This window comes from Pelodiscus sinensis, chromosome 2 (genome assembly GCF_049634645.1).
Source record: "Pelodiscus sinensis isolate JC-2024 chromosome 2, ASM4963464v1, whole genome shotgun sequence".
Lineage (NCBI taxonomy): Eukaryota > Metazoa > Chordata > Testudines > Trionychidae > Pelodiscus > Pelodiscus sinensis.
This window is the reverse complement of record NC_134712.1, coordinates 78,063,302-78,084,088: the sequence shown is the minus strand read 5'-3', so window position 1 is coordinate 78,084,088 and position 20,787 is coordinate 78,063,302. Positions and strand designations below refer to the sequence as shown.

General features: G+C 40.1%; 1 protein-coding gene across 5 annotated transcripts in view; it reads left to right on the top strand.

Annotated features, from left to right (window-relative positions):
- The window catches only part of CABLES1 (Cdk5 and Abl enzyme substrate 1), a 102,913-nt gene that overhangs the window by 39,232 nt on the left and 42,894 nt on the right, over positions 1–20,787 (top strand). For 3 of the 5 annotated variants that reach the window (XM_075920882.1, XM_075920880.1, XM_075920883.1), the window contains exons 2-4: positions 6,402–6,473; positions 9,066–9,158; positions 20,054–20,131. In XM_075920882.1, coding sequence (XP_075776997.1) covers positions 6,402–6,473; positions 9,066–9,158; positions 20,054–20,131 — 243 coding nt within the window. Of the gene's footprint in view, positions 1–1,607; positions 1,631–6,401; positions 6,474–9,065; positions 9,159–20,053; positions 20,132–20,787 lie in introns of those variants that run through there. The other 2 variants (XM_025181714.2, XM_075920881.1) reach the window with 2 other exon arrangements.

The window sequence follows — 20,787 nt, the reverse complement described above, 5'->3', positions numbered from 1 at the left end:
CCGAAGTAAGTCGGATCCATGTAACCCGGGGACTGCCTGTATGCTGAATTTTTTTTAGCTCTTAGCTGCAGCTGCATTCCAAAACTATTAAACAGTTTTAAAGATCTGAATCATGTGTTGGATTTCTTTCCAGGTTTTATAGAGAAGGCAGTTCTTTGTAGATTATATTACATCTAATTAATTACAGCTCTTGCATCAGCCTATCCTGTTCTTTCCTATCACTTTGGGTACCTCCGGACAATTTTCCCTTTTTTCAAAACCTTATACAAGATTTGTTTTCCCATATTTCTCTTTCTGTAATGTTAGATGAGCAGAGACCAAAAACTACCTTCCTACTATATAGTGCTGTAGGCGCCTAGGTTTTTATAAAGCATGTTGATAGTGCTGTTTAATGGCTCTTCTTTGATTCCTGAAAAGTCTAGGATCTAAGTGGAAGAAAAAAAATCAAACCTCAAATCCACTAACTGTTCTGTTAGGGCACAACTACACTGCAGAGCAAAACTTGAATTGAGCTATGCAACTTCAGCTAAGTCAATTGCAAAGCTTAAGTCGAAATAGCTTAATTCGGCTTTTGGCACTGTCTACACAGCAGGAAGTCGAAGGAAGAACACTCTTCCTTCGACTTCCCTTACTTCTCATGAAATAAGGGATACAGGAGTCAGGAGCCAGCTCACCATTATTTTGAAATAAAAGCCTGTACTATAGACGCACCCTATGTTATTTTGGAATAACATTAGCTATGTAGACGTAACCTAATAAAGTACGGTCCTAGTCAGCCTTTTTTAACTGAAAACACCTGTCTAGTGGCTTTTTGAGTATTCACAGCAGAGGGTACATTTAAATCACATCTGCCATGTCTCCCAGGTAATTGGATCATTTTGATCCATTATTTTAAACTCTGGTATAAACAGTAATTAACAACCCTGCCAGTCTAATCCTGCTGCTTCTCTAGCACTTGTTCTTCATATTGGTGCTGGTCACTGCAGAAATGAGTAGAACATACTAGACATGTGAACGATGACAATCCCAAGTTGACATGATTTCTTGAATCCTGACCATTTTTTCATCATTGTGAATCATGTGAATATTTGCTTATTGGCATATCTGCAGCTGATCTCTAGTTGTTGTACTCATGTTGGGATTTGAGTAGCAGTGAACACCCTGGGCAAGGATAATTTTATGAATAACAAGCTATATACTGAATATGACTTTATTGTCCCACTTGCACTATTATTTCTATAGTTTACCATTTCAAAAGCTTTATTCCTATAAAAAGTCCTTTTTTAATGTTTGTGCAACACAGTATGTGGGTTCATTCACAGCAGATATGTTCGTTAGTTGGTATTTCTACTACAACATTCGGCTGCGAAAAGGCTTACCATATTGGCATTTAAGTGATTATAATTAGAGTTCAGAAGTACTGGCTCCCTGTGATGAATTAGAGGAAATTCACACTCTGTGCTATTGTTTCAGTCTGTCTGGTTGCAGACTCAGAGCATACACCTCAAGGCTACCTTCACATCCAGACGGACTTGCTTCAGTGAAAACTCAGATTCTGAAGTATTCCGCTACGGAACCATAATCTTTGGAATTTCTTTGGTTGGGCATTTGCTAATACTTCACTGTAAATGTAAGGAATGTTACTACTGTAGCTCTTAGTTTGGCTCACTTATTGTAATCTCTACTCTGCAAATGACTGCAAAAAACAGGGAGCTGCATTCCAGGGTGAATATAAGCAAAGGTTACTCATTTGCACAAGTAAGGTAAAGCACTATGATTAGTCCTACACACTGGAGAGAATGAAGTTGAAAACTTTTTTTTCTCAACAACCAGGGTGGATAAAAATCAATTTTTAAAAAATTCAAATCAGATGTTTTTGATAAAAATTTTTTTGGGATAAAACCTATGTAAAGTTTAATGTATTTTATTTAAGATACATCAAAGCTCAAAGATATCTCATTATAGAATAGGGATTATAAATTCTTATTCATGTAACGTTTAAGAAAACATTGTAAATGAGTTCCAATAGTTCATGGATTAGGGACCCATTCTAATGGGGTTCCAGAGGCTTCAGCAGGTTGTTTAGTTTAATCTTTCTGTTTACCCAGTGGGACTCAGTGCTCAGTCTAGAAGATATCATCAGAGATTATTGTTTTTGTAGTTCTCAAACTGTGAATTTGTGTCTCCAGAATTTACATGTTTATTAACCTCAAACATGTTTTCAATAAATACATAATATACAGAGCTGAGAAATAACAGCCCTCAATCCTATTGTCCCTCTGCAAATTTGTTTACACGGTGTCAATTCCTTACCTCTCTAAGGCTACGTCTAGACTACAAAGGTACGCGGTGCCAAATTTCAGAAAAAAGTGCTCTTTCGATACATCCCTTCTTCCTTGTAGAACGAGGTTTATAAGATGGCGAAAGAACACATCTGCTTTTCTGAAAATTTTTTCTGAAAAGCGGACATGTTCCTTGGACACGACATTGCTTTTCCGGGATACCGGAAAAGTGCTGCAGTCTAGACATAGCCGTAAATTGCAAAGTTTCAAAAAGTTCAATGCATAGACGTTAATATTTTAAGTTTCTCATATTGACCTGGGTGACACAGTCAGTTCAATTTTTCATTTTAAAATATTTAATTTAGTTAAAAACAATGTTAGCTAAAACACACTTGATTTTAAAAACATGAATTTTTAAAAATTCATACACCTGTTTTGTTAAAATATTACATATTTTCTGTTGAAGAAAAAAATCCAGAATACATAATGTTATTGTTTTAGTTAAATACAATTTAAATGTCTTTCTGGTGATGTATTCCTCCTAATACAGCATGACAAGAAAATCCTCCAAATATTAATAGTTAACCTGTTGAATTGGAGATCAATCACCTCCCAATGATTTCATAAATATCTGCTTCAGTTTCCTTTGGTAGTTGAAATAACCAAATAATCATTCCTTTTTTTGATATATATATATAGCTGTAAAACTAATCTGAAAATTTTCAAAATAAATCACTGTTTAAAAATGTATAGTGTACATTTTTATACCTTCTAAAAATGAAACCTACATCTATGTCTGAGTTGTGAAGAATATGTATTAAGGTTATGACAATCAACACGAATGCACTTTTATGTAGAAAACCATGATTAACTCAAGTCTTCCTAACTAATGATTTACATCATGATTTAAATCAATTTGATTTAAATCAAATCCACCCTGTCAAGAACACAAAGTGAAAAAGGACTAGAAGTGGAAAGAAAATGGACATGTCTTTGGCTTTGTCTTGAGTTGGGTTTAAAGGTATGATGTTAAATCATGTTACTTGACATAGTCTGATGCCTTCTTCTAGGCAAGTAAAAGTTGTACTTTAGCAGGTGCCAAATTGGTTGAGTTTAAGTTACAGCACTCGGGGGTGTGAAAAATCCTAAACCTCAGGGTAGTCACAGCTAGGTTGATAGAAGTCCCTCAGCCTAGCTCCTGTTGCTATGGGAGGTTGTATTCCTATTGTGATGCCAGCATAACTACAGTGCTGTAGTTACACCACTATATTCCTGGTAGTGTGAAGTGGCCTAAATTTAACGTGTAGCCTAGACTTTAATGCAAACAGTTTAGCACTTGCTAGGTGCAACTTTATTTGTGTTTACTAGCATTTTAGAATATGACAGTTAGATCAAGGGAGGTAGTATGATCTAATGCACACCTTTAACACCTACTCAAGACAAAGATTAGAGGGACTACAGTTTACAGCAGAGATTCTCAAACTTGGGGTGTGATATGCTTTTGGCTGAAAAAAGCTTACTGTGCACATTCAGAGCTGTGCATCTGGAGAGTAGCCACTGCTGACCAAGTGCCCAGTTCTGAAGGCAGCACCGTACAATGATACTTTTATTTCTGTGCTGCTGGAGGCAATGTTGCCTTCAGAGCTGGGCAGCTGCAGAATGGCAGCTACTAGCAGGCTGATGGGTCTGATGACAATAAACTACTACAAACACAAAGAAATCAAATAAGTTTGAGAATGACGGGTTTGAAAGACAAATTTGCTAAATATTCCAAAATCCACATAGTATCATATATTCAGATTGTATTCAAATTTGCTGCACCTCAGAGGCTGCAGTGTAAAATCAGTTGTCCATATTTGAGGTCATTTAAGCTAATACAGATCTCCTAAAAATTGTGTGTTTGTATAAAGTCACCCGGTTCTTAGAATTTTTTTTTCTGCTCATACATGGGCCTCAGGCAGTTGTTCTGATCCTCACCTATTAGGCATTTGTCTGAGCTAGTGCATAGCACTCATTGCCCTTATAGAGAGGCAATATTTCAAAAATTGAGGGTAGAGCCGACTACTCCACCAGGGGTCAACTCAGAACCAATGAGCCTAAGAGAGCAAATTGTGTATGTGCAGCAAGACTCGTGCTCTGTCGCTGGACATGATTTGCTGGCAGTATATTGTCACAGCAATTGGCTGGCTCACTGTGCTATGCTCTGTCCTTTGAGGCGGAGCTGCATCCATACACAAGTTACATTTCAGCCGACAGCTTTCACGGACGTGTTTTGTGCTTGTTCCATACTCTCTGCCTCCATTCTGCTTGGTTTTCTTTTGGAAGTCCAACATTTCCAGTTTCAGAGCGATATTTTAAAGTGTTCTAATATCCACCTCAGTGTTCCCTCTCCTTTTTCCATCCAGGCGTAGAATAAATGTTATGTGCACCGAGGCATGTGCAGGTGTGCACCACCATAGAAACACATGCTGGCAGCTGTGGGCACTCTGACAGGGAACACTGATCCACGTGCATATTTTTCTTTTAATTAACAGGTGTTGTCAGGGAAGTCAGCATTCATTAAAGAGAGGGAAGATGAACAATTCTAATAAGCAATTAGAGTAATATAATCATAACTTATGATCTTCAGCTATGTCCTGGACAATGGGATGGAGTGCAAAGGAAGGCAATTTGCTGGGTCATTTGATCTAGGGTCATTTGCCTGTACACACACTCTGCCATCATGAGCTACTCATAATATTTTCAGATTTTGGGGGGTTCAAAACTAGGGAATATTGGAGGCAGGGCCAGAGCACAGAGGGAGAATGTTGAGGGTGTTGCAGTGGGCCAGAGGGTGTGGTGATTAGCAGAGTTCAGGATGGCGGGGGAGGAAGGGTGTCTGCCATTTTGCCAAACATTAGCCTTTGATCTGTGTTCCGGTACAGCTGCTGAGGGTCCAGTATGTCCTAGGAGACAACCATTGTTAGCGTAAGGGATCATCCAAACACTGTATTTTTGGGGTTTTTTTTAAACAGTAAATCTTGTCCTATTAAGTATTAGGTCATTTTTTTTTCTATATTTCAACCTTCTCATAATAAAAATACAGTTAGAAAAACTTGAGAGTAAAGGAGATAACGTATGTGACCTTGACAACAACATTTCATCAAAGGGATGTCTGGCTTAACAGAGGGAACCCCCTTGCTGCATATAGAACATCATAAAGTTAATATCAGAAGAGGCTAGACTAATCAGAGCTCATTTTTAAACTGCTAGTTTAACACCCTCTACTGCCAGTTTTACAATCTTTAGATCCACCTCCAACAGGAGAGACACCAGGAGACAACAATTGCTCATACCTGTGTGAAAAGTGGAGAAAAATAGTGTTTGGAGGGAAGTGGAGTGTGAAGAGAAGTACAGTGCAATGCACAGTGTGAATAATAGGAAGTCAGTTTTGGTTTGTAGTAAGGTGACCAGATGTCCTCCTTTGAAGAGGAGAGTCCTCCTTTCGAGGGGCTTGTCCTCCCCAATAATTATGTCCTCCTTTTGTCCTCCTTTGAAAAAAATTGTCCTTCTTGTCTACTTTGCCAAAAAAAATCCCATGTTCCTTTTGTTTTTGTTTTTGCGTGACCAAAAAATACCATCTGTCCGGTATTTTTTGGGAGACCATCTGGCAACCCTAATATACAAGTATGGTTTTTTTTTGTCAACTCAGTGTCCTCCTCGCACATTTTCAAATTCTGGTCACCTTATTTGTAGTGATATAGGTATAGTCCTACATCATCTGCAACAAAATAAACAAGTTGCTTTCCTTATAAAGGCATTTAAACTGGCTGAAAGAATGGAAATGAGAAAGCAAAAAGCAAGTTTAGGTATAAACTGGGGAGAGTGCTATAGAATGAAATCAGTGGCTGGCAACAGAAAGATTCAGTTTTTGATTTGATAGAAAAGCTTGTTTAAAATGGTTTACTTATGGTAGGGATCAACGTGGATCTCCAAGAGAAGTAGGACTGAACAGAATGAAACCTGTCAAATATAAAAACATGTAGCTCAGTTCAGGTCAACACTACAGCACATTGCCTTTAAGAAACAAGAATTCTGATTTTTTTTAATCGGTGGTGTTTTTTTTTCTTTTCTCCTCAGGCGTCGGTTAATCTCCCAGCGGTCTTCTCTGGAGACTTTGGAGGACATTGAGGAAAATGCTCCGCTACGGAGGTGATTTTATAAACTGTCTGTATGTCTCCCTGCGATGTATAATAGAGACAGATTATACTGCTCTTACTCATATTGAGCCATACCTTGCTCAGAGAGTAAAACTACCTTACCCAGGATGAAGAGTATTTGAATCTGATCCATACTGTTTATCCTCCCTCACCTGTAGGACAAATTGGTGGACTGAATTTGACTCAAAAGTCAAGTGGTTTAGACAGTAAGAAATGACAGTACAAATTAGCTGAGTAGAGAATGGAAGAGTATTTACAAGTGTTATTCTCTGTGGTAGGATTCATTAGAGCCTTAATGATAATAAATCATATTATTTAACAGACATTTTATTTCTACAAAATATAGTTTAAGCTTCTTGTCACTCTTTCTTAATTGTTCATCCTATTTGTGAATGTGTGGTTTTGTGGAGTTGTTGTTGTTTTGAGGTTGATGCTTCTGATACTGGTTGTTCTTAGGTGAAAATGCTCCATTGTGCTCTTTCATTAACCAGCACACTAGCTTTTCCCCTTACGGAGTCTGCTCTCACCCCTTTTGTATCCTCGATCCCATGCAACCATGAAGAGATGGCTTTTTTGGAGATTGCCATGATATTGTATGACTAGTCACTATGCAACTAGCCAGAGTGATGCACTCTGCAACGCTAGGTTTAAAAATTAAAAGTATACAAAGAGTTCAGGCAGAGAGTTAAGCTGCCTGTTCAGCTGTTCAGTAAGGCAAAAGTTTAATTTTAGCATTCTCTTTAACTCGAGACCCAGTAATTCAGAGGGCATATATTTGTAATTACCACATTATTTTGCTAAGCCACGTTTTGTTAATCTGCACAAAAATAGCTGTCTATCCCCACCCCCCCCAACGATTTATTAGTAGAGGCTGAAGCAAGCTGCCTTATTACTAGTACTTAATTGTTTTTATAGAGGACACTTTTTAGTACCTTGTGAAGTGGTCTTATAAATGATTCAGGCAGAAGTGTAATTGGCAAAAGAAATAAACAAAAGTGTATTTGGTGAAGTGGTGTTTTGTTTATTTCCTTGCTAATTCATAAAATCAACAGTGGCTCTAATCCCTGCCATACTGGGGATGTCCCTTTTTAGTAGGGTGTTATGGGGAGGTGCTGGCATGGGGGAAACCTTTCTCTGGAACTGTGGTCCCAGGGTGCAGGTAGAGAAGCAATACAGTTTCTACTAAGATGTGTAGTATGTGGCTGTGCCCTATGGCCTGTTCTGCAGGGGCCAATTCCCCTAACACCCATGGCTGTTCATAGAATGATCTATGAGAAATTCAGTGCACCTCACAGCAGTTTATTTCCAGATGTGCTGGGTATTTGGCCTCCAGCAGGTTTTGCTAATAGCTCCACTACTAAAAATCAAACAGAACTTTTGTCCTAGCCTCTCCTGTGTGTGACAGGCATTGCCCATGCATCTTGCTAAATCTGCTGTCATGCTTGGCCATGCGCACACTGTAGCTGGCTTTTTAAGATACTGTACATACAGACCATCTAGCAAAAGGCAGGCTTGAGCTTTTAGAGCAGATCCCACCCTTCTGCCTCTTTTGCATAGAGCTCTCTTCCTGGAGTGTATCCAAATGCAATTTCATTGGAAAGGCAAGGAGGATTTCTCAGTCTCAAATAGGGGTTTACTTTCCCTCTCTGATGCGCAGACCTTTCTGCATGTTTCTGCCACTCTGGGATTTGAGACCAGGGTAAGCTAGAGGCAGGGCTGGTGGATCTGCTACTATTACATTGTTACAATGGCTGTTCTGTCCCTTGTGTGATGGTACAGGCACCATGGAGGCATCTCCAGCCTGAATGCACAGAGTGGCTCTGCTACTTCATCATCAGGAAAGAAGTCCTTTCTCTCTACCTCCTCAGGGACACTCCAAATGCATAGCCTGGCTGCTCAGTTTATAATCTGGGCCTTAATGCATTCACTCTGGGAAGTGAGTCTGCATAAATCAACTGGTAATTAAAACAAAAATCTGCAGAATACACCATTTTTTCAATCTATTGTCACTGTTTATATTTTAATTTTTCTCCTATTTTAAGAAAAATATGTTAAGACGAAAAATTGCTTTTAGAATGGATATCTTCTGAGATTTTATTTCCTAGGTAATTATTGTATCATGCAAGTGTTTTAAAACTTATCGCAGAAAAAAAACCCTGAGCTCTTTAATAAAAGGAACAGGAGAATCACTACAATAACGTAGGTGACAGATTACTGCATGCTCTTTTTAAATTGTAACTCTAACAGAAACTTTTCTAAGTGGATGAGGAGGACACAAAAATGAAAATGTGTGTTGCATCTTGAGTAATACCAAGAATTCAGCTACAAATTCCAAAAACCTTTGTCAAACATACCTCAGCAAAGTCTGAAAAGTTGTATGTTGCCAGGGTTTTGTGGAGTTTGTATGTGTGTTTAATTTTAAGCCTTGTTGTTTCCAGATTTATTGTCTTCATCATTCCTGCTGACTCCTAAAACAGGGTGACTCAGATCATTTGTCTGGTCTTTCCTTCCTGCCTTTGTGTTGAGGTTTCTCAGCTGTCCAGCAGGGAGCTGACTAAATAGTTTTAACTGATTTATTTTTCAGATGTCGGACTCTTTCAGGTTCACCCAGACCAAAGAATTTTAAGAAGATTCATTTTATCAAGAGCATGAGGCAACACGATACCAGAAGTGGAAGGTACTGCACAAGCAAAGTGCTCAGTTCAGAGGTTTGGGTTTGGGATGACAAGGAAGGTTAGAGTGCAGTTAGCACTATTACACAGCAAAGTTAATTTTTTAGAAGGCACCATGTAATACAGTCAATAAAAACCAATTAAGGTTAAAAATAAAAAATGAAGATGTACACTAGTGTCATCAAGTGAACTACTGATTGATTGAAGTGCTACTCAATGGATTTTTAAGACCTCATCTACTTTACAAAAAGAGTTGTGTAATAGGAAAGTAATTTAAAAAAAATTGTTTACAATAAAGTTAACCAGGCTTTACCATTTTGTTGGACCAAGCAAAATTTGGTTAAAACTGTTCCTTAAAACCATTTTCGAGATTAGAACCAGATCTTTGGGTACACCTAAGCACTGAGGACCAAACTGGTCCTCAGTATAAATTAGATGAGCCAGAGGACAGGAGCAGGAGGCATAAAGCCAGCTGCTACAGCAGTTCTATGGAAATGGGGCTGAGGATCTCATCTCAGGTTGCTAGAAACATAGGGCCCCCAGAGACAGAGAGCAAGAGAAAGAGAGATGAAGAGAACTGGTAGTCTAAGAAATGGAGAGTCCTTTGAGGGTAAGGGAGTTGTTTAATTTTCCAGAGGAGGAAAATGGTAGAATTGGAATTCCAGAAATCTGTCCAAAGGGAATCTGTCAAAAGCATGTGAGTAGAGAAAGAGAGCTTTGAGAAGAGGCAGAAAAGGATAGCTCTGTGAAAAGAAGGAAAGGCAGATAAGGGAAGGAAATATAGTGTTATTGCCTGTGTCAAACTAAACAATAAATATGACAAGTTCTCTGTCTGTTCTGACGGATGTAGGGCAAGATTGTGCCTCCTGTGCTAGAGAGGTGCAGTGCAGTAGAAGCAGCTGGAGTGGTTGAGTTAAAGGCAACCTGAGAGAATCAGCATTTGCACAGCAAATGCTCTGAACATTTTTAAATGAAACACTTGAGTGAGTGCATCCAGTAGGAGCCCTGGCTGCTACGTTGTAAAGGGGCAGCAGGCACACAACACTCCAGATGCCAGCATGAGTATAGGGAGGGACAGAGCTAAGGCCATGTACCACCATGACTAGTCAGCTTCTCACCCTAAATTCCAGGGATGCCTAGTGTGGGCTGCTGCTTGGTACTCCTGTAGGGATGGTACACAAGAGGATACAGTAACTGTACAGAGATGATCCTGACTTTCACATTACAAAACATGGACCTTTATTCCAATGCCTTTCATCCAGTCCACATGGAAGATGAATTACCTCCTGATAAAACCTATCCCTTAATTAAAAATATAATTTCCATGTGTTTTGCCATACAGATATTCTTCCGACTGTGTGCCTCATGGCTTCACTCAGACTCTCCTTGAAAACCTACAGCTCGATATCTATATGTGCAGGAGGAACTAAGAGACTAAACTTTACCATTTAGTCTGACCTGCATGTGTATGCACAGCTCCCATGATAATCAGTGGGGACTATGCACTCATCCATGGAGTTAGGCCCATAGGATGTAATTTACCAAATGGAGAACTAGACAAATATAAATTCACATTTAACACTGATTAGTGTGATCATTGTCAGCCGGCATCTGATAGCTTTACCCACACTGAGTAATGCATTTCTCTGCAACTAGTCCCCCTGAAATAAGACTACTTGTGATGTAACGTGCTGCTCAACATGAGTAAAGATATGTGCATTTTGCTATGTATGATTATAGTTCCTTTTAAACCAGCTTTTGGTGCAGAGACTATATTGTACAACAACGTTGTTTTTGCAGGCTGATGGTTAGGGTCTGATTTTTCAAAAGCAACCTCCAAATTTGCACCTGTCATTTTAAGCATGAAGTAGAGCACTCCCTCCAGCAAGATGGGTTAAAACTAGAAAAGCACCTTAATACCTGTGGTGTGCATGTAAATGTATTTTGTTTCCCTGTAATGTGCACACAAAAACTTGGTCATAAACACTCGTCTGTGAAAGAGTAGAGGCCAGTGTTCCCTGTAAGCTGTGCCCCAGCACAGCTTCACAGGCGATTAATCAGCCCCACCCAGTCAGAGGCTCAGGGATCTGTGCATAGAGCTGTTTGACTGGGTGGGGCTGATTAATTATCTGTGAAGCTGTGCTACCACACAGCTTACCTTAGAGGGAACACTGGTAGAGGCCCCTTTAAAAAATTTTCCAACAACTGCTAAAAGGGTATGTATAGTATCTATGTAGTATTTTTTCTTAGTTTATACAACAATAATTACATGTCTGATAAGAACACTGAATATCTTACTTGTAAGGAAAACAGTACGTTTTGTTTTTTGCATACTTTCTTATCTTAATTGGCAGATGGAGTCTTGCAGAGTATTTCCATAATCATATTAAAGATCCCTTTATCTAGAATGCACAGACAGTAAACAAAAGATAGATGATTTCTGAAATGTTATACATCATACAGACAAACAATCACAGAGATAAAGGTTAAAAATAAAATGTTGAGTCAACACCTTCAAACTTGGTTGGACATTTAAATCCTCCTTTAGGCATCTAAGGCCAAATCTACCCTAGGGGATAAGTTTGGATTAAGATACACCACTCCAGCTACATTAATTGCATAGCTGGAGTCAATGTGCCTTAATTTGAACTTTGGTGCCGTCCCCCAGTGGTAGGTAGATAGGAGAAACTCTCCTGTCGATTTCCCTTACTCCTTGCAAGGAGTAGGAGTACTAGCACTGACAGGGGCACCCTCAGCGTTAGACCCATTAAATCGAATGCCAGAAGATCAACCTCTGGAGCATCGATCCGTGGGTAAGTATATATTACCTGATTTTCCAAAATGTTGAGCACCTTCAATTCCCATTGCAATTAATGGGAATTTTGAATGCAAAGCACCATTGAAAATCTGGTTGTATTCCGCTGTGTCCCATCATTGTAGACTCTGAGCACTTTAGCCTTTAATGCATATATTCATCTTCACAATACCCCAGCTGTGAGGTGGGATAAGTTTTGTTATTCCTGTTTTACAGAAGGGGAGCTGAGGTACAGAGAGGCTAAGGGCTAGATTCACAAAAGGATTTAGGTGCCTGACTTCCATTTTAGGCATTTAAGTCCAGCATTTAGGCACTATGGGGATCCAATTCAGCTGCCCCCTGTAGGCACCTACATTCCCAAGTTTCCACTGGCAAAATCCTTGTGGTGCCTAAGTCTCCTCCTGTAGGCACATGCACCACTGCTTTAGTTCTGGTGTGGTCAGCTCACTCCTAACCCCTATCTCACCTGGGAGCTCCAAACCAGTAGGTGGAGTCAGAACTCACCTAAGCAGCAAAAAGTCAGCTAAGGAAGGCTGCATTCTCATCAGATATGTACTAGGATACCATGTAGCCCAGTGATTCTGTCACTCATATTGGGAGACCTGTTTTCAGATTTCCACTCTGCCTGATTTGGCACAGGAACTCGAACTCACGTCGCCCATATCCAAAGCGAGAGCCCTAACCTCCAGTTATTGGTTTTTCTGGGGCTGTTCTCTCTCCCCTTCCTCTCCCTCCTTTTGAATCTGTTCTGCTTCATAGCAGTAATGAAAGACTCACTGACGAATGACTGTAGCCCAATGGTTAGGCTACTCCCTGAGATCTGGGAAACCAGCTTGTGTTCCAAATCAGGCAGAACAGGGATTTGAAAAGGGATCTCCCACTTCCCACTGAGGGCCTGCCACTGGGCTAGTGTATGTAATAGTGGGGAACCTCTCTCTATTTTTTCTTGAGGAAGGGCTGGCCTGGCTTAGGCGCCAAACTCTGGGAGAGGGTCACAGCTGTGAATCCTGAAAAAAGTTAGGTGTCTGGGCCCTTTTATGGGCTAGGTCTTAACTGCACTCTTCTGCTCAGCTCTTCCTACTGGCTAGAATTACTGTCACTTTCCAGGTTCAAGCTAGACCAGTGAGGGGTCGTGTCTCCATCTGCCCTGTACACCTGAGCACTTCACAATGCTCTGTGACTGTGGTGTTCTTGTCTGGATGCTACCAACAGACACGCATGCACTGAGTATCTTTAAGCAGCTTTGACTCAGCAGTTCTGATTCCAGCAGCCTTCTTGTCATGCCCTACCACACTCCTCTGGCCTCCACCAACTTTGGTTACACCTGGCAAGCTGATCCCAAGAACCCTCCTTAATTTTCCCCAAACCATGTTCTCTGCAATGTCCAGCTCTGCCAGAGAGTGGAGGGGAGGGCGGAAAAGGGGGGGACGGAATGGGAGGCAGGCAGGAGCTGGTGCTTGCAGGAATCCGGTTTTAAAGCCAGCTTCCCTCATGTGTTGGCTCCCACAGAGCCACCTGCCCCCTGCTCTGCTGCCTGTGTATCAGAGGCAGCAGCGCTAGGGAGTTGAGGGGGAGTGGGTGGCCACCAGCCCGTTTGGCCTCCATATATAAACATGTAACTGCTGAAAATTTCAGCAGTTATAGGTTTACAAAAATAAATGTTTAACATCCTTACTCCCTACCAGATACTGCAGTGCCTGGGGAGGCCACCATTCTCACAGTGCCACCTGAAGGCTTTTAAGAACAGGTTAGAGTAGACACCACCTTTTGGCAATAGTCCAGTTGTACTTGGTTGAGCCTCTGCATAGGAGGCAGGACTCGATGACCCCTTGAGGTCCCTTCCAGTCCTACATTTCGGAGGTTCTACGGAAATCTCCCCAGACAGCATAGAGAGTATGCTCAGCTATTGGTGTATTTTTTGATGCAGGGCAACAGAGCCAGAATGGTTACACTTAATTAATAAGGGCTGGAATATTGGACTAAGTGTATATCACATGGCTCAGCTTGTAGAAGACCTCAGAATTTGGTCAGCATAGTAATTTCTCTTGGCAAGAGCTTGAGAGAGAGTGAAACAGATTTTCATTCTTCCTCTTTTAAGTCAGCTGAGTTATTTCCCTTCTTGTCCAGAAATACTGGTGCAAATGTCACATCTCTGAACATGTTTTCTCCTCAGCAGGAACTCAGAGTTATTCTGGAAATAAGATGGTTGCCTCTGCATTTTCCTCTCCAAATGCACATTTATGGGGTGAAAATAAAAGTTGTCTCCTTATTCCTGTGAAAGGCCTAGCCCCCCACACTGCTGCTGTGGCCTCCCTTGCTAAAGCCTCCTCACAGCCGTGCACAGATACCCACGGAACAGATTCAGCAGGAATTCATGCTGCTTCAGGCAGCTCACAGTCAGATTTATGTAAGGGAATTGTTAGCAGAGGATGGCACTGGTGAGGAGTAGATTCTCATCTGGTTCCAAAGCCCTATGGTGCACCAACCCCACGAAGTTCTTATGAAGGAGCTTCCTTGTGGTCCCAGATAAAACAGGCCATTATCATGGAGTCAGAAAACACCCCTTCTGTTGTCTCCAGGAGAGCTTTTTGGGATCAAGATCCTAATTTGTTTATAGAAGCAGAGGGGACACCTGCAGAAAACTTGAGTGAGAAAAGTAGGTGTTGTTTTAACCCCCAAGTTGCTCTGGAATTATGGTGCTGTTACCTGTTTGCTTCCTTCTTGATCCATAATATATATATATTCATAGTTTTCTTGGTGGAATCCCATTGTGTCATAGCTCTCTCTACATTTGGACATGTGAAAGCACCAGTTTGGTTTTCTTTCTGAGAGGAGTAGGACATTAGTGGAAAAAAGCTGAATTTCCAGAAGTAGCTGGGGGGCAGGGAGGGAGAGCATGTCTGGTGAGTATTGTGGTTTTCAGAATTCAGAGATGTTTTCTGATGTCAGCCTGAAAAATTGTGCCAAGTTACTTACATCAGCAAACAAGGCTTTCAGTGAGTGAGGGAACTGTTCTGAGTAATAAAATCGTTTGGCAATAAGCAGTGGTGAGCAGAAAATGAATCTCGTGCCAGTTTTTGTTTGACTGTCTTTCTCATATGTGAAAAACACATCCATCTTGGTTTATAACTGACTTTAATACCATTAAGGCATCTTATAGGGTAAAGTGCTGTTTTGATGACAGGCAAAATAAGAGGTATTTTGGCACCTAGATAAAGAATGACATAATACTCTTATGCTGAATGTCCCCCCACTAGTATGTAGTTGGTTATTATTAGAAAATATTTTGCCTTTGCTTATTATTGCAGCATAAATATTCTCTTCACTTTTTCCAAATACATTTTTTAATAGAAGAAGAAAATATTTCTGCTACAATAGAATGTTCCAGGAGGCAGACTAACCTCTTAGCCAGTCAGGATTTCCCCTGGGTGGGTGCCGAGAGCAGCATGAAGCAACTCTCTTGGCAACATAAGTGTGCTTCAGAGTACTGGAGCATCATGGATGCTATTTGGTGATTGAGGTGGTGATGCTTCAGAATAGCACAATTGCTGAGGGCTTATCTATAATTTTAATTAAAATTGCTTATGTTGCAGCCCTGGTACTTTACTGATACTGAACTAAAATAGTCCTTGCTCCAAGATTCCACCAAACTTTGACCAATATAATGAAAAGATTAAAAATAAGGGATAAAATCCTTGCCCCAATGAAGTCAGTGGCAGTGACATAAGGGAGGGGATCAGGGTTGGAGTACAAAGCACCAGAGTGATATGCTTCTGTAAACTAGGTTGCCAAATAGGTGTTGGCAGCGTTCTGAGCCAACAGGGGATTATTAAGGTCTTCATTTTATTCCTAGATATAGAGCATTGCACTAATCAAACCTGGAGGAACCTCAGTGCACAGATCACCATGACAGTCCTGCATGGGTCTACATAAATATAAACTGAGTACCTTTTAGAGCACACCAGCAGAGTCCACACAAGGCAATTAGAGCACAGCCCTTTGGAGCATTTTATACATCACATCCTTCTAGCATTCTTTGCCAGTGCATGTAGGGAGGCCCGCAGTGTCCAGAAGCAGTAAATAATCCATTACGAGTGAGGAAACAGGAGACATTAAAAAATGCCAGTTGTTTACTGTTGCAGTTTTTTGTGGAGGTTTTCACCAGTTTTTGCTGGTGAAAATGATCTTCATTGCCCAACTCCCATCCACTTCCTCATTATCCTGAGTAATTAATGCCACGCAGTGTGAGTTTATGGAAAATAGATAGTCAAACTATCCAAATATCTCTCTTCAATGAGATTACAGGTTTGGTGCTAACGGTAACTGTGTTCAAATACATAGTGACAGTTCTCCTCAAGATTGATGGGTCCTGCACTTTCAGGTGGATTGCTTACCTTAGAGGTTCACAGCAACCCTCACTTTGGACACATTTTCTAGGGCAACAGCTTGCTATTTGTTTAAGCCACTCTCATCATTGGCCAGCATGGAAAAGAGAGGGGAGACTAAACTCCATAGTAGTGTGTGAAAGTGGGCTCATCAGTTAACCTTCACGGTTACACACAGGCTCCTGGTAGACATGGGGAACTGGCTTAAAAGCTGGCTTTCTGCACCTAGTGGCTAAGGGCAGTATTTCAGGAGGCTGCAGAAGGTTCCCAGAGCGCACAGCTGCTGCCCCGCCATCCTCTTGAAATTCCACCCTTGCCACTGGCTCCCAGGGAGCCATCTGCCCACCCCCTGCACTGCTGCCTCTGATACAGCATGGATGGGTGACGGTGCAGGCAGGAGCTGGTACATGCAGGAATCTATTTTTAAGACAGCTCCTATACTTACCAGCTCCCAGGGGAGCACCACCCACCCATAATGCTGAAATTTTCAGCAGTTACTCAGCTTATTAAATTCATTTTAACATCCCTACTCCATAACTTCTGTTACCTCTCCAAGTGGTACAGGGAATGACAGACCACTTTACCATCATCTTTTCTGATGCTGAAATGGGGAGTGTGGTAGAGACCCAGGCCCACCTTGTACACAGGGTTCCAGTCCAGGGACCTTGTGATAGTAGCTGCCTATACTGTCTTTAATATCAGCCGCATGACAATTACAAATCCCTAGCCACTTCCTCCACCACCACCACCACCACCACCACCACCACCACCTTCCTCCCATACTCTCCACAGCTCCTTTCTTCCTCAACACCTTGCTCTCACACTGACCTAACAGAAGGGGAGCCTTTTTAAACCAATCTGAACTGGGTCTTAATTGACCCCCAGGTGTTCTGATTAGTCTGACACATTTGATTCTGGAAACCTCCTAATTAGTGCTAGGTGTTTTAATTGGCTTGATTGCCTTGATTGATTCTAACAGGTTCCTGCTGGTTCTAGATTAGCCGTTGTTAGTTTACCCTGGGAACAGGGATTTATTTAATCTAGGGCTAATATATTTCCTTTCTGTCACTCTTTTGTAGCCCACTGGCCTGATTCTGTCAGAATATTTAGCCTTCTGTAAGGCATTTGACTTGATACCACCTGATGTTTTGATGAAGAAACTTGAATGATACAAAATCAACAGAGCACATATTAAATGAATTAATAACTGGTTAACTTGTAGACCTCAAAATGTAATTGTAACCAAAGTAGTCACTGAATGGGTCTGTTTCTAGTGTGGTCCATCAGGCATCTATCCTACTATGCTATTTAACCATTTTATCAGTGACCTGGGAGGAAACATAAAATCATTACTGATATAGCTTGCAGGTGACATAAAAAAATTGAGGGAGTTGTAAATAATGAAGACAGGTCACTGATACAGAGCAATTTGTATCTCTTGGTAAACTGAGTTCAAGCAAATTATGCATTTCAATATTACCAAATATAAAGTCATGCATCTAGGAACAGAGAAAGTAGGCAGTACTTCTAGGCTGGGGGATTCTGTCCTGGGAAGCAGTGACTCTGAAAAAATACTTTGAGGTTATGCCAGATAATCAGTTGAAAATGAGCTTCCAACATGATGCTATAGCCAGTGCAATATTTGAATGCATAAACCATGGAATCTGAGATATGAATAGGGAATCTGTATTTGGCTGTGTTTGGCACTAGAAGACAGCACAGTTCTGCTACCCACAATTCATGGAGGATGTTCATAAACTGTAGAGGGTTCAGTGAAAAGCTGCAAACATTGTTAAAAGATTGAAAATTTTGCCTTATACAGTAGACTTCCGATAATCCGGAACCTATGGGACCTAGGTGGTGCTGGATTATCAAATATGCCGGACTATCAGGAGGTACTATAAGATGGTTATATATATACTGTATACATTATATACTGTATATAAAGTGTTCTTAACCCTTTTTATTGTACATACTGTATACAGTATACTGTAATGTTTTAGTTTTTTTAAGCCTTTTTTACCCTTTTTGCTCAGTTCAGATGCTGCCGCTGTTACCTTGTGACTCATTTTTTGCCGAAGCTCATTCACTAGGCTCTTGCCATTTTGATGCCGGACTATCAGGAGTGCCGGACTATTGGATGCCGGACTATTGGAGTTTTACTGTAGTGATTAACTCAACTCAATCTATTTAATGTATCAAAGAGGACATTAAGGAGTGACTTGACCAGAGTTTGTGAACAGAAATTTGATTATAGAGGACTTATCAGTCTAGCAGAGAAAGGTATAATAAAATCCAGTATCAGAAAGTTGAAGCTAGACAAATTCAGACTTGAAGTAAGGTGTACATTTTTGTAACAGTGTGGATAATCAACCACTGAAGCAACTTAACAAAGGTTGTGATGGAGTCTCACTCATGGAAACTGTTAAGTCAAGATTGTATGTTTTCCTAAAAGATATGCTCTAATTCAATCAGGAATTAATTCAGGGAAGTCTTGTATGGCCTGTATTATTCAAGAAGTCAGACTAGATAACCACAAAGATCCTGTCTGGCTTTATAATCTATAAATAGTTGTCTGAAACTTGTTTTGTGTCCTGCTTCTAATTGGTGGAGCTAAATCAGTTTAAAATTAATTGCTTACTAGTCTTGGGGTACATCTGCACTAGCCCCCTAGTTCAAACTAGGGAGGCTAATGAGGGCGACCGAAATTGCTAATGAAGTGCAGAATTTAAATATCCTGCACTTGATTAGCATATTCCCAGCCGGTCACCATTTTGGAAACCGACTAGCCCAAAGTAATTGCCCACGTCTACATGCGACAGAGAAGCAGGATTCCGAGATAAATCCATTAGTTCGAATTAACTGTTACTCCTCATGGAATGAGGTTTTACAGTTAATTCGAACTAAGGGGTTTATCTAGGAATCCCGCTTCTCTGCCACGTGTAGACGCAAGCAGTTACTTCGGGCTAGTCAGTTTCCAAAATGGCAACCGGCCGGAAATATGCTCATCAAGTGTGGGATATTTAAATCCTGTGCTTCATTAGCAATTTCGGTCGCCCTCATTAGCCTCCCTAGTTCGAACTAGGGGGCTAGTGTAGACGTACCCTTGAACTGGTAATAGAGGATCTTGTTAATAATGCAAAAGAGTACTTTACTGTTGTTGTTTTTAAACAAGAAATATAACTGATGTTATAATAAGAATACATTTTTAAAATGTTATGAGGTTTTTATATTTCTCTGCTGATCTCTCGGAAAGAGAACAGTTTTTAAACTTATTTGAAATTGCCTAAACTATGATTTATAACTTGACATGTCTAAGATAGATTGATTCAACCAATACCAAGTATATGCATTTCATATTTTATTTCAAATAGAGCCTATCACCAAACTTCCTTTACAACTGAAATTATTAAATAGAATCTCAATATGGACCTTGTGAGATTCAGCTCAGTTAGCTTCAGTATGATGGGCTAGATGACGTGGAGTAGTGTAATTGAATGTGATTTCGTGTAAACCTTTCAGCTGAATAGTATTTTTCAAGGAAATACAGGACCAATTTCTAAAAAAAGAGGAAGGAAGAAATTGTCCATGATAGAAGCTTTTAATTGCTAAATACCGTAATGCCAATGCTTGTTGTTATTTTATTTATTTAGCTATTTGGTTTTTTAAATTTTAGTCTTTTTTTCGTTTATTTTTTTAGAATAGTCCTTATCAGTGGCAGAAGATCCTTCTGTAGCATATTTTCAGTGCTGCCGTATCGAGACTGTACCCAGATCGGGTATGTATTTTTATGCATACTAACTTGTCTCTTGGGTCATAACAGCATAAATTGTACTGAATACAGACAATAAGGATGTCATTTAAAAATATCTACCCCCAAAAGAGAAATATTTAGTTTGTTGGGTAGTATTAGGTTAAAATCATATTTTTAAATCACAGATTTCCTTATTTGTTTTACAATGTCTTATATTATTAAAACTGAAATAATTCAAAAATCTAGTTTACTTGTACCGTTTACCACTTGTAATGTTTGTTTTTCATGTTTCACTCATCTTGGACTATGCAAATATTCTAGACACTATTACTTTTAGTTATAGTCAGCTTTCATTTTCTGATTCTCCTACTCTAGACTAATGCTACAATATTTAGTTTCCAGCATTGTATAGAAATGATTGAATTCAAACAAAATAGTCTGAATTTAACCATTTAATTAAACAGTTTAAAAACTGTATTTAATTACTGAACAGACCAGCTGTAAAAAATGGAGACAAATAACTTAAAAAGCCTGGGCCAGCTCCTCAGTTGGTGACAGTCACGTGCCAGTTAACAACAGCTGAGGATCTCAACCAATAGGTTTGTAAATTTCCAAAGATACAGACCATGTACTGCACATCATTTCAAACTGAAAATACATCAGTGAAGATATCAAATAAG